Genomic DNA, 14,253 nt, shown 5'->3' with positions numbered 1-14,253 from the left:
CTGGTGACATAACTCACCGAAGTTTGAAGTAATAGTCACCGGTTTTTGAGGAATTTGACATATACGGACCACCAATTTACTAACCGTAGTAACCAAGGTGATATACGGACCATACCCAGAGTAACCATTGAGGAGGTACTTAGAAGAATGGCTAAGAATAAGAAGCTCATGACTAGCATCAAGGAGCGAAAACTACAGTACATGGACACGTCATGAAGGAGGACTGGATAGATTTATTATAGACAATTTCAAGTTTGTGTAGACTCTACTGATGTTCGCCTTTTGTTTCAAAAATGTTCTCTGAAGTGTTTGGAGTATTATGTTATTGAAGGTATTTATTGTATGGCATTGTTTACCCACGTTTCGTCACTGTATATAATACAGAAATATGTTTCTCTTATTTTCGGAAGGTGATAAAATTTTAAGAGGCGACGCACCGATCCAAAGAAAGGCAGGATCGCGAGAATGAAGATCAGCGGGATGATAAGGACCAGAGGGCAGAGAAAACTGGACATGACCAAGCTACAATCTTCTGATATTTAAAATATCCGGATACAAGCTAATATTTTCCTTTAACCGGGAGTGAGAGCGCCGATTGCAAGGGGAGTTCTCTTTTATAAGATGACAGACTGAATTTGGCGATCATAATAGAAATTAAAATGTTAAGCTGCGTGCAAAACTTCAATCTTATCATATATCATCAGAATCATTGAAAATTATATAGATGTTTAAATAGTAAAATAATTTCAAGCGTCGTGTTATATGCATATCGTTGTGTAAATATGTTGATAGCATAATATCACCTTAAAAGGCTCAAACAGAATACGAAAAAACTTACCCCATAATTCCATAAAAATAGAGGGAACAACAATTTTGAGTTATTCAAAATTTCATGTTGACCGAATCATCAGTATTAGGTATAGATAATTCAAAAATATTACACAAAAAAAATAGCCAATATTTTCGTGACTACAGATACAATCGGTTAGAAATCGTTAATATATTGAATATGAACAGCTTCGTGCAACATTTCGTGTTTATATCGTCATCAAATCTTAGCTAACTGAAAAAAATTTTCGACAAAAATTAGATTATATTTCGGTTACAAAGATACAACCTAATTGAGATTTTGAAAGTTTATATGAAATAACAGTTTTAATTTCGTGCAATATTTGGTGTCATTTGAACCACAGCTAACAGAAAAAGAATTTCAAAAAAAAAAAAAAAATCGGTTACAATGAATACGACCTAAGTAGTTGAGATTATGATAGAAAATATGAAATACCTAACACTTTTGAGCATCATGCCAAATTTCATCATAAAAAGATCAAGCAGGATACTAGAAAAAAATGTAGAAAGCACTGACGTGTTATATGGAGCTTATGAGCGCACATTCATTTATATCATCATTGCGCTCTTGGAGACCACATAAATACCTACCTATATATAGCACTCAATTGGTTCTGTGAGTTATTTTTTTTCAATTATCTAATGAACAATATATTCAAGATCAGTTCTCACCTCAGATCACCCTTCGTCCTTCCTGAAGATATCAAATAGTATGTTTTTTCTTTCGAGAACAAGACTTACCTGAAATTTGGGTATCATTTTTGTTATGAAACATATAAGCATATCACATTATTTCCCCCATGTACAGAAATGATCAATACATAAATCAAGAATATTCAGTTTTTACTGTAAATGTTTTGAAATTTTTGGGAATATAGTGAGCGTTATAGAGACATCCATTCTTGATAACATATTATTTCAATGACTACCCACACAAAGGGCTGCTGTTCTCGTTCCCTGACTGATTACTTCCAAGACTTCTCCCATTAGCATTCTCAATGCCGTCTTCTTCGCTTCATTATCGCTCTGCTATATAGGACGGTCACTCACCCAGGACAACCTGGCCGTCTCTGTTCTTAATTGCATTAGCATGACCCCACCCACCAATGCATATTAATAAAACACGTTCTTAATGATTTATTGACTAACTCATAAAAACAGGACGTGCTTTTACGAATTTAATAATTGCACTTTACAATTACATTTACTGGATGTTAGTTTTTTGTGCTACCGGGTGTTAGACGATTAGGTTCAAAAGGAGGCGGTACGAGTCTGTTTGTAGCTTGTGAATTGTTCTTAAAAATATTTATTCTTCCCAGAATATGAAAAGCCTTATCATAATACTTTTTAAATTGCATTCATGAATTTATCAATAAACTGAAATAGGGTACAAAAACACTGTAAATTTTTCGGTTGTTTCCCCTTGCAACGCAAACTATCTCGGCACGTGACATAAATATATAAATTGTAAATATAAAATTTTTTCAGAGCCACCGGCGGGATTTCAACTAGGAGTCGTCAATTCCGAAATCCGAATAAAATATCAAAAATTCATATCTCCGGAACTAAAAGTGCTAGGACTTTTGGTAAGAAGTACTATATGTGTATATAGAATAATCACATCAGTCTAATATATGTACATATTTCCATGATTTTGTGATTCTAATTTTTCGGAAATTGAAATATTCAATATTTTTCCATGAAACATGTTCTCGAGCTAGGAAAATCAATGCGGTACACCACCTGAGTATTTTCAATCAATTTCAGTTGCAGGCCAATATCTTTTATAGTTTCTGAAGAATACTCTGGATGGTGGACGGACAGATTTAATTTTGTTGAGTTTCGGACAATATACATTCCGAAATGTATACTGTGAAAATTTCAAGGGATATTGAAATAATATACCAAAATTAGTTTCTACGCCTCATCTATAATTTAAGTTTTAGAATCACACTTATTATTCGTGCAACATATGATTTTCATGCATTTTGATTCATTATAACATTTTCAACAACAAAGCTCATATCACCTTTCTTACTTAAGTGGAAAATGAGCGACTTATTTTGAAATATTTATTTCTTTGACAAGTACAAAAATTTATTTGTTTCGGCGAATAACACCTCATGATTGTCCAAACACCCATTTTTTGTACTTATACGAATGACAATATTTCGTAACTAATATCAAAATAAGACAGTAAAAAGAAAAATTGCGCTGGGATGTGAACTCGTGAAACCCGTGATCATCATGTCGCACCACGCAATTGACACCACTAAGCTATTTGGTATTAATATAAAAAACAATAATTTCCATCTTAAAGGCATTTCGCTAGCCGCATTCATTTTGTGAATCAATAGAAGGGCCCAAATATGTGTTCAAGAATAAGGCGGTGTTTTTGAACATTTACTCGATATTTTATGGCGCTTTATCAAATCCGTTTTTTATAAATTTTTCCTATTAATACAACTGTCTTATTTTCACCTTTACGATAAAAGTCAAATAAGCTTTGTTGTTGAGAATGTTATTACGAATCGAAATGCATGAAAAAATATAGGGTGTTCCTTTGAAAAAAATATCAATTTATGAAATATAATGACAACGCGACTGTCAATTTTTGTTTGTTTTCGGCGTCGAGAAGGCCACTAAAAATGCTACCAGTTTTCCCCCATTTAACCCACATCGTAGCATCAATAATAACAGAGTTGGTAATGGTGCCGACTTAATTTGGAACACCCTGTATATCGTGATCTTACTGTTGTGTTAGTAATCATTATGCAATTTGTAATTCACTTCCACAAAAAGGTATCTTTATTACCACTTAACATGACAAAGCCAGTATTCAAATACTTAAAATAGGAAAAACCTACCTGAAGCGTATTACGGAAAGAAGAGAACCCAACAGAACGTACTTAGACTTTTGGGACAAAAATTGTATAATATCTCGTCGGAAGAAATAAAGATATTGAACAAAAATGCTTTTAAAACGAAAGCTTTAAGGGGTTGCTACTCTCTAAGAACTATTATTCGGTTGAAGAAATTACGAAAAGAGATCGTAAAAATGCCATATTTATGTAACCGAATTTTGATTATTAAGAGATCACCCCACCACGTAACTGCTCAATTCAAAACGAAATCACAAACAAATCATCGATATTTATGGGGTTTTCACATTATTTCCTTCAACAATAATTTACATCATATATTATTGAACAATTGCCATTCTTTCAGAAATTTTATTGTTGCTTCAATTAGTGTTTCTGAGCTGAGGTTGTCCTTTATATTTTCTTTGAGTCCCATTCGACGACGGAGTTCATCATAATGTAACTACAGTAGTAGTACTACGTTTCCTTTTCTGTAAATACTCATATTTTGTAACATTATTACCTCTAATACTTGGAAGAATAGAACATTGTGCGCGTTCAGCAGACTCAACAGTTGTGGAATAGTTGTCAATATTCTATGAATTTTCTGCTGAACGCAATCAATCAGTTTCGAATTTATTTTATTCTACCTTTTAGTAACATGTTGAGTACCTAACATTAGTGAAAGTTGTGGGAGTGTTTTGGGACGAAATTTAAATTTCAAATATAGCAATAATAGACAATAAAACATACACTGGGTCCGTGAAGTATGGAACAAATTCATTTTTAGCTAAACTGACCATTTTAAGAAATAATCCTGAAACACGTCGATTTTTGATTTTAATTGCCCGTATTTTGAAATAATAATCTACTATACAGGGTGGACAAAAATACAATAGTTCTGTGTGGGCTCATAAAGTAACACGTAACATTCTTCATTAGTTAAATTAACAATATTATCGAAAGTACTTATTGTCTACCGGCAATTGGTTTGAATGTAACACCCTGTAGTTTGTTACATTTTTAGATTAATGAAATTGAGCTGTTTCCAAACATGTTTGGTACTTGTGGTCTAGCGGACAGAATATGAAAGAAATTATTTCTTATGAATAAAAAAAAACATAGCCGTCTAGTTTTTTGTGGATTGTCATTATTTGTATACCGTTTGGGTTACTGCCGAATTCAGCAAGGGCTGCAGTTCGAACATTATGAAGTCATGTATTCGATCAATAATATTATCTATCATTATTATCATATTGTATTTTTGTCCACCCTGTACCGATTGGAATCAACATGTGATACATTTTTTGAATCAGCTCAGCTAGAGTAATCGTTAAATTGCGACAAAATGGGGGGGTCCAATTAAAAAAATGACGGTGACGTCATTACTCGAAAGTTATTCACCCTGTATATTAGATTATGTTTTTAAAATAGGGTAAATGAAAATAGAAAATCGATGTGTTTCAGGATTATTTCTTAAAAAGGTCTGCTTAGCTAAAAACGAATTTGTTCCATACTTTACGGACACAGTGTATACATTCCTTGAAGGATAATATGGTTCGTTATTCCTGACACAATATTTCACGCTTACGATCAACACATTTTGCAAATTAAAAGTCAAACTTAACAAATTCACTAATAAAACAAAACGTAGTGCTGCTCAGCATCAGAGAAAATGATGCCAACAACACAATAAGTACTGAGAGAATCGAGCTGTAAATTTACTTTCTCATTGAACCAAATAGATTATTCTTACCAAAGTTTGACTGATACACGGAAAACCACGTGGTGGTAATCCCTTTCAATCAATCAATATTTTCAATCAAGATATTTACGAATGTACGTTTTAACGAGGCCTTTTTTGTTATCAGTGAGTTGAACGTCATCGTTTGGAACCATTTTCGGTTTAAAATTAGACCTTGTGGCCAAATGATGCTTCTTGATATTTATCCTATAGAAAAGCGGATCACTGAAGAAGTATACTTTATCGAATTTTGGGTTATCACTCTATCTGAAATAATAAACTTTTATTGAGAATTAAGTTTTTAATTAAAACTTGTCCACAACTCTTTCGACCTGCTGAGTGACTGCAAATCATGAATACTGCGTGATTTATTTTAGAACTAAGTTAGTTTACTTAAATGATTCAATATCTGAAGTTCATCAAAAATTTAGATCAATAGCAATTATTCTGAATTCCATTGATGATATTATTTTTTTCAGACGAATCAGGATGCGAGACTGACATGGCAGAGGGCAGTGTAGAAGAGGATAACAGTGACATGCTAGGTCCGACAGCGCCATCTATACAGCAAACTCACGTTCCGCCAAGTTCTAATGATATAAAAGATGAGGTGAGTTTGGTGTATCAAAATATCAAGAAGCCGATTCTAAAAATGTACAACTAAAATCAATGAAGTCTAATGACATTTGGCGAAGTTTCGTGATGATGGCGTTACCCGAACGGAGAAAAAATAGAAAAACAACGATGAAAAACTCCATGTTTCAGTTAAAACAGATATAATTGATTTGAGATTTTGCGTGCAGATTCAGAATACATTTTCAAGCTTGGTGAAAAATTAATCATTCTTAGGTTCTCAGAAAATTCAGACGGAATATCGAAAAAACCTAATATTTCATTGACAATTGATCCGTCTGACTTGAAACTGCTTGTGGAAATACATTAATTAATAATTTCGAGCTGTATATGAAATTTCCGTGACACTAAATTTGACTATATTGAAATTTATTATTATTTTGTGTTATGTTGAATATCTTTTGGGATTTTCATGTTAACTATTAAGAGGACCATGTTGTCACAAACTATATGTCTTCAGTTGTATCGTTTTCAACAGTGTATGAACGAACCAGGGTTCAAAATGAAGACCGATTCCATTGACAATTTGAATTTAGCTGTCAATCGACAGAATAACAGACTACACCCAAGTTCTTGGGTACCAGTTGACTTTATTCATTATTCATTTAGCTTGAAAATAATGAATTTATTAAGCGTAAAAATAATGAATACCCTATGCTTGAATGGTGATTTCCTTTTAGTCCATAAAATCCATGTAAGAACATGGATTTACTATATGTGATAACCTTATTTATCCACCGATTCACATCTTGTGTGAAGATAAAAAATAAAAAAAAGCATTTTTAAAAATATCTCTTTAATGCTTGATTTTTCCTGTAAATTGGAAAAAATACTGACAGTTTAGTTAAGGCTTATCTGAATAAAGAAAAATATTTAAAAGAATAAAATTTCCGCTTCAATCATTTATTGGAGAAAGAAGGTGATATCATGTTCGAACCAAAGCAACACACTTGTCAAAAAAATCGGTATGTATTCTTGTTGAGGCATAGGTCCATAATTCTTCCGACTTCTCTCTGAATTTTAAAGTCTCAGGTCTTCCAAATTATCTGGCCGATTTTAGTAAACATCACTCTTCAAATGGCTCCTCAGAAAAAAGTAGAGAAGGTTCAAATCTGGAGATCGGGGTGGAAATTCGAATGATCCTCTCCTACCAATCCATTTCTCACGAAATGTGCCATCAAGATACCGCCTCACTTCATTTCCATAATGCGGAGGCGCACCATCTTTTTGGAACCAAATATTGTCAGCTACTTGTCCATCATTCACACATGGAAAGACATCAATGACTGCAGGTAATATTTTATTCCTCAGTAACTCTAGATAAGAGTCACTAGTCAATTTTCCTTCTATAATGTTAATGTTAATAAAAAAAAGTCCAATAATATGATGATCAATTGTGCCCAATTACATTTAATTTTTCGGGATGTTGGGTGTGAATGAGGATTTGTCCAAATGTGGATAAGAAGCGACAATTATGTCGATGGACAGACCCATTCAAGTAAAACGTAGCTTCATTCGTTAAAATAATTCTTGATAAAAAGGTATCATCCTCATTGCATCTTTCCTGTATTACTTCACTCAGTTTTTCTGCTTACTCACATGGAATTCATCGACCAGTTTTCGTGTAGATTGTTCCGGATTCTCTTCTATGGAAAGTTAAATATCGAGGTCCTTATCGCTACATGTCATATTGAAGGTCTACCAGATTTTGGAGAGTTTTTAACATTTCCAATGGTAAATGTTTAACTACCCGACAAACAGTAGTTTTACTTATGGGATTTCTGTCTTGATAACGCTCATTGAAAATTTCGCACACTTATTCATAGGTCTGCTAGTCAATAATTTGAATTTCTCCAACAATCTATCAATTGACTCTTCAACAGAAGTAACCTCTGCCTCTTGCACAATAGCAGTTTCATAGCATTCTACAGCAGATCCAATATTTCCCCGAAACTGTTCCAAGGTTGCTCTGCATTCCCAGTACTGTGGATCTTCTACAATTGAAGGGCACTTGACACATATAATGTTCAACCATGCTCCACATTGTTCTTTAGGATATCCGTCTGACATTAAGCAATGCAAATCCTTCATAGCTTCTTTGGCTAATTTATCTAAATCAAAAGGTGCGAACAATAATGTCGTGTCATCCTCATTGGTATACAAAGGTTTATCAATTTTTAAATCTTCATAGCTGCCTTCTCTTTGAATACGAGAGGTATTGACATTTTCCTTATTTTCTTCTTCTATCAAATCAATTTTAGGCACACCAAAACCGTTGAGATGCTTGAATGAGGAGAGTTTATTCATTTTTTCAATCAATCAGACAATCTCCATCTTAAATGTTGTGGGGCACTTGGGGTAATATTAAACAATGACTTTTCATGACTAGACACACTTGCATTGAAAGATTTTTTTTTATCTGAAGGAGTCTGTATATTTCTTGAAGCTTCATTCACCAAACTATGTGGAATGTTATCAAAGGACACTGACCTGTTCATGATTTCTTGGTCCTCAGTTATTGTCTTTACAATATCTTTATTTGGTCTCAAACGGGGAGCCGACATAGATCGTCTTACCACTTTCTTATTTAAAGTTTCTATTTTATTAGGCCTAACTTTGTGTTTTCTTTGTTCATGATTCTCTTTCTTAATTTTGGAGCTTGAATACTTCTTTGATTCTTCGTTAGGTATTAGAGTTTTCCTCACTTTCATTTCTTTATCAATATTTGATGAAATTCCTGCTGCTTCATCCACGACGGATTTTTTTGTGAGTAATACATTATCCAAGTTCAAACTTTTAGCCATTTCCATGTTATTTGTTTTTTGGATTTGATATTTAATGATTGGGTTTGCCTTTAACAATCGTAAGCGTGCTGTTTTTGTCATTCTGGCTACAGGAACTTTGGCTTTGTTTTCTTCACTCATATTTTCAAGAATAAAAAATAATCAATAAAAATAAAAATACTGGGTCAATTGGTGGCAAGTAATATGTGTAAAACTCTTGCCACTCCCACCTTGGAGTACACTCTAAAATACAATGTGCACAATTTTCAATTTATTTCATGGACTTATAATTCCTTCTTCTCTTGAAAAAGCAAAAACTTATTTAAAAACCACTGAGTAACCGATTTCCTTAACGTTAATTTTTGATAACCATATATTTTGTCATCTTTAGTTGATCTGCTAGATTGACGAAAAAATATTTTTTCGTCAATCTAGCAGATCAACTAGAAACTTTAAATAAGAAAGTGGTGAGACGATCTATGTCGGCCCCCCGTTTGTTACCAAATAAAGATATTGTAAAGACAATAACTGAGGACCAAGAAATCATGAACAGGTCAGTGTCCTTTGATAACATTTCACATAGTTTGGTGAATGAAGCTTCAAGAAATATACAGACTCCTTCAGATAAAAAAAATCTTCCAATGCAAGTGTGTCTAGTCATGAACAGTCATTGTTTAATCTTACCCCAAGTGCCCCACAAGATTTAAGAAGGAGATTGTCTGATTGGTTGGAAAAAATGAATAAACTCTCCTCATTCAAGCATCTCAAATGTTTTGGTGTGCCTAAAATTGATTTGATAGAAGAAGAAAATAAGGAAAATGTCAATACCTCTCGTATTCAAAGAGAAGGCAGCTATGAAGATTCAAAAATTGATAAACCTTTATATACCAATGAGGATGACACGACATTATTGTTCGCACCTTTTGATTTAGATAAATTAGCCAAAGAAGCTATGAAGGATTTGCATTGCTTAATGTCAGAGGGATATCCTAAAGAACAATGTGAAGCATGGTTGAAAATTATATGTGTCAAGTGCCCTTCAATTGTAGAAGATCCACAGTACTGGGAATGCAGAGCAACCTTAGAACAGTTTCGGGGAAATATTTAATCTGCTGTAGAATGCTATAAAACTGCTGTTGTGCAAGGGGCAGAGGTAACTTCTGTTGAAGAGTCACTTGATAGATTGTTGGAGAAATTCAAATTATTAGACATTGAATCTTCATTAGATCAAAAAGAACCGCAAAAAGAAAGAGTCAAAGCTATGAAAGATTTCAAAAATGTTTTCACATCAATGATTATTAAATTTGCCATTCAGGAAAAAACCATCAAGAACACGTCAAAGAATAAGCACAACCAAATTGAAGTTCCTAATTCATCGAGTAGACTACTGGTTACTCCTGTTCGAAGGAGCACAAGATTAAGTAGGTCCCTCTACACTTCAACTCCGGGAACTAAACTTTATTCTACCATCCAAGAACTTAATTCTGATGAGAAACAAAAAATGACATTTCAACCAAACTCTGCTCTGTTGAACATGTGATATGAAACACTGAAATATAGTGATTACTCAACTTGGGTTTGGGAGAAAAATTGATATATAATTTCTAAATTGAGTTTTGCACTGTTTGTATATTTTACTAGAAGTAGCCAAGTATATGCCTTTCTGTTGAATGTAATATACCAATTTTATTTTGGCATGAGTGATTTGTTTTAGATGCTAACTGATCTCTCTAAGGCGAATAATATCATATTTCTCGAGAATTTTAATTCGATATGAATCAATTGAGTGAAAAGCAGCGAATATAAATCTTGATATTTCTAGGACAAGAGGATCGCACCTTTTTTCTTCAATAAATGATTGAAGCGGAAATTTTATTTTTTTAAATATTTACTAACTAAAAATTTTCGTAACCTCCTCACCTACATCCTATGGGCTACCCTACAGGCAAAAGAAATTCTGGGCATGCCTTCTGAAAAAATGGACTTATTGACATTATTTTAAAATTGCAGTCTTTGGGGATCACCTTTAGTTATCTATAAATTTGCAGAACACTTGAAAACTTTTCGGAAATACAATGAAAATTATTAGTAAAACTATTTTGAACGGTATGATCTTTAGTTTAAACCATTTCGAAAAAGTGGCCTGCGTCAAAAAGTACCACAGTTGAGTGATGATAAGTGGGGTATTTCGAAATTAGAATTTCATGGAGATTATGAGTATGATATAAAAATTGGGTATTTCCATGGAAAAAAAACAGGGTGGTGTCGTTTTTACCACCTTCAGATTAGCCTGTAGACTTGTAGAGTCAACAATAATTCAAGCTTATCCGACTTCAATAGACCAACTTTCCTCTATTTCCCTTAAACGGTTATTAAGTTCTATGGTCTGTTAAGACCACATGATTCATGAAAATTACTAAAGAAAACATTTGAATTTCAAGAATATCTCGACCAGAGAAAAAAAACGAGCCCGCAATTTTGTATTGTCCGCCATCATGGATTTCAAATGACGTCATTTAGCTACTCATCCGTTGTCATCCTGACCTACCATACTTACGGAATTTCATCGAGATCGGTCTTGCAACTAAATTTTGAAATTTAGTTGCAATATTTGAACCCAAATAGCTTATGAAAAAAAGTACGTAAATCAGCAGAAAAGTTCCATAAATCATACACAAATTGTCAGGACTTCACATGACTTCAATTGAGTACTCATGACCTTCTTCCTGAGGATTTTCCATGACTTCCCATAAAATGTACAATGACTTTTCAAAGCTTTTCGCCCATCGGTTGTAATTAACTTACACATATCTCATCAGATTGAGAATGAGTGTTCTATAAACTCAAATTGTTGAACATTTGAAATTTACATTAGTAACAAGTCAGCTAGTAGTTTTAGTTAAAATGAAAAAAAAAAATAATGTTAGTGTTGATGACGGATATAATGATTCTTTTGAAAAAGAGAAAAATGGTTAACTTCAAATAATGAAGCAGTATCGATAAATCTCAGTATTGGCAGAGGAAATGTGAACGGTTCATCATACATTTCAACGTATGATACAAGAGAACAGTTAAAAACCTCAGCAGATTTGGTATTAAATTAAAATGATAATTAATTGAATCAGAAGTACCTACTCATTAGAATACCTGGTATCGATATTACTGAAATATGTCGTATTTAATTAGGTGGTTTTTTGTAGTGGATTTTTTATTAATAAATGATAAATTATGTTAATTGCAAATTGTTTACTGCAACATTAACTCACGGAAACTACTGAAAGTAAGATATGTTCTGATGAAATTAGGAGCCCCATAAAATCATCACATTAAAATATGGGAGAATGCTGATTTGTTCATTAAGTTATATAATATATGAAGTATATGTTTGTGTTACTATCAATATAGCATTCAAGTAAAATCAAATGAGGAGTTTTTTTCACTATAGTACAGTATGAACCTTACGTACTTTGTCATTCAATAACTTTTCGGAAGAAAACAAAAATATTAGGGAATACTATTCTTCTCAACAATGGAATGAAATTATTTCTCATTCTAGTGAGTACTGTGGTCAGTGCGCAGTACTTATTGCAATATTTCCATGCAGAGATGCAGAACTGATTTGAGTATGTATGTCTTTCTTCATCAATTATCAATAGTTATGTATTATTTAGTTGAACTTGATAATCTGATTCGATTTATTGATCATATGATCATATACGTAGGTACAAATTTTAAGACATCTTCAATGTAATCCTTGGAAAATTCTCTATCTTTTTGAATTATCACTGTGACTGTAAGATAATATCTTGTTGATTGAGGATAAAATATACTCATGATAAATTTGGTTTTGCTGCTTTCTACAGGAGGCGCTAAGTCAGAAGTTCATTGTTTTGTTCATTTTACTCCGAAATATCAAATGTAATGATAGGATTTTCTTGACAGGAACAGAACTTCCATCAAACTTTCATGCAAAAACCTGAAGGTTGCAAAGCGATAGTTTTTCATTGCTTCAGTTGAAAAATATCTTTTTTCGGCCATAACTTCAGAACGCCTGAAGCTATCGCTTTGCGACCTTTTGGTTTTTCCATACAAATTTGATGGAGTTTCTCTTTCTGTCAGAAGTTAAAGAAACAATTTGGGTTTTCAGTGCACCAGTTGAAGAATATCTTTTTTCGGCCATAACTTCAGAACGCCTGAAACTATCGTTTTGCGACCTTCAGGTTTTTTGCAAATTTTATGGATATTCTGTTTCTGTTAAGGAAATCCTATCATATATTTTAAATTTCGGAGTAAAATGAACTTCTGACTCAGCACCTCCTATCGAAAGCAGTAAAAACAAATTTATCATGAGTATATTTTGTCCTCAATCAACAAGATATTATCTCTCAGACGAGATCTAATTTGCTCAAAAATGTTGAGCCGAACTCAAGTTATAGGCATTTCAATCAGTCAGATTTCTCCCTTCCCCCTAACCTTATTTGATGTCGTGAATTCGAAAATGACAAATCGAAAAGATCGACAATTTTCCGACGAGTTCAGGCGACGCAGCTAGATTACGCTATGTTCGCCTATTGTTGAGGGCTTCGTGGTTCTGTTACTTCATTAGACCAAATACTATATATGTATTTATTTTTTTTTACTTGACATTATTAATACATATTTGAATTATCAACTACAGTTATCAGTGTAGTAGTTATTCAGTATTGTTTTGCGTCCCCAGTATTTCCAGCTTATTAATAGAGATTTACAGACGTTGTATGGGGTGAACAAACAGTTAACAGTCTCGATATTTTTTTATTCCTTCGTTACTTGGTAGGTTGGTGTTGTTTAAGGTAGACCTTGTAGGGTATTTGCTGAAAAGTTGCATGTACATGGCGCCCATCGAACATCTCTTTGTAGCTGATAGGGATACACTGTTTAGCTTGGCCGGTAAATACCCACCTGACTCGAATGGAGTGTTGACAGCTGAACCTGTGGCCTTGGTATAATTAGAGTGAGGTCGCACTTTGTTTAACTCGATGCCAACTAGATGTATTCCCATAAATATTTTTTCTTCATATCGTATACGTACTGAACGAAAAGTGTACGTAAATACATTAAAAAAGTACGTTGAGCAATAAATTCATTCATAAAGCCGATGAACGCGTTCATTGTGCCAACGAATTATCATACATTGAGGCAGTAGACCGAATGTTTTAAATATTACTACTATGATACATTGGTTCAACATATGAAAATTCATCGGCCAAATGAATGAGTTTCGTTGTCCCAATGAAATTTATTCATTATATTAACGTTCGTTGGCACAATGAATGAGTTTAACGAAACTCATTGGTAAAACGGGACCAATGTTGTTCATTGAACGTTCACGTTGATTCAACGT

General features: G+C 33.3%; 1 protein-coding gene across 3 annotated transcripts in view; it reads left to right on the top strand.

Annotated features, from left to right (window-relative positions):
* Positions 1–14,253, top strand: part of LOC123681189 (POU domain, class 6, transcription factor 2) — a 114,014-nt gene that overhangs the window by 26,931 nt on the left and 72,830 nt on the right. For 2 of the 3 annotated variants that reach the window (XM_045619441.1, XM_045619439.1), the window contains exon 2: positions 5,934–6,064. In XM_045619441.1, the coding sequence (XP_045475397.1) occupies positions 5,957–6,064 (108 nt within the window). In that variant the 5' untranslated portion in view covers positions 5,934–5,956. Of the gene's footprint in view, positions 1–2,337; positions 2,436–5,933; positions 6,065–14,253 lie in introns of all 3 variants that reach the window. The other variant, XM_045619440.1, reaches the window with a different exon arrangement.

This window comes from Harmonia axyridis, chromosome 5, assembly GCF_914767665.1.
Source record: "Harmonia axyridis chromosome 5, icHarAxyr1.1, whole genome shotgun sequence".
Lineage (NCBI taxonomy): Eukaryota > Metazoa > Arthropoda > Insecta > Coleoptera > Coccinellidae > Harmonia > Harmonia axyridis.
The sequence above is the reverse complement of the archived record's forward strand: the minus strand, read 5'-3'. Positions and strand labels throughout refer to the sequence as shown.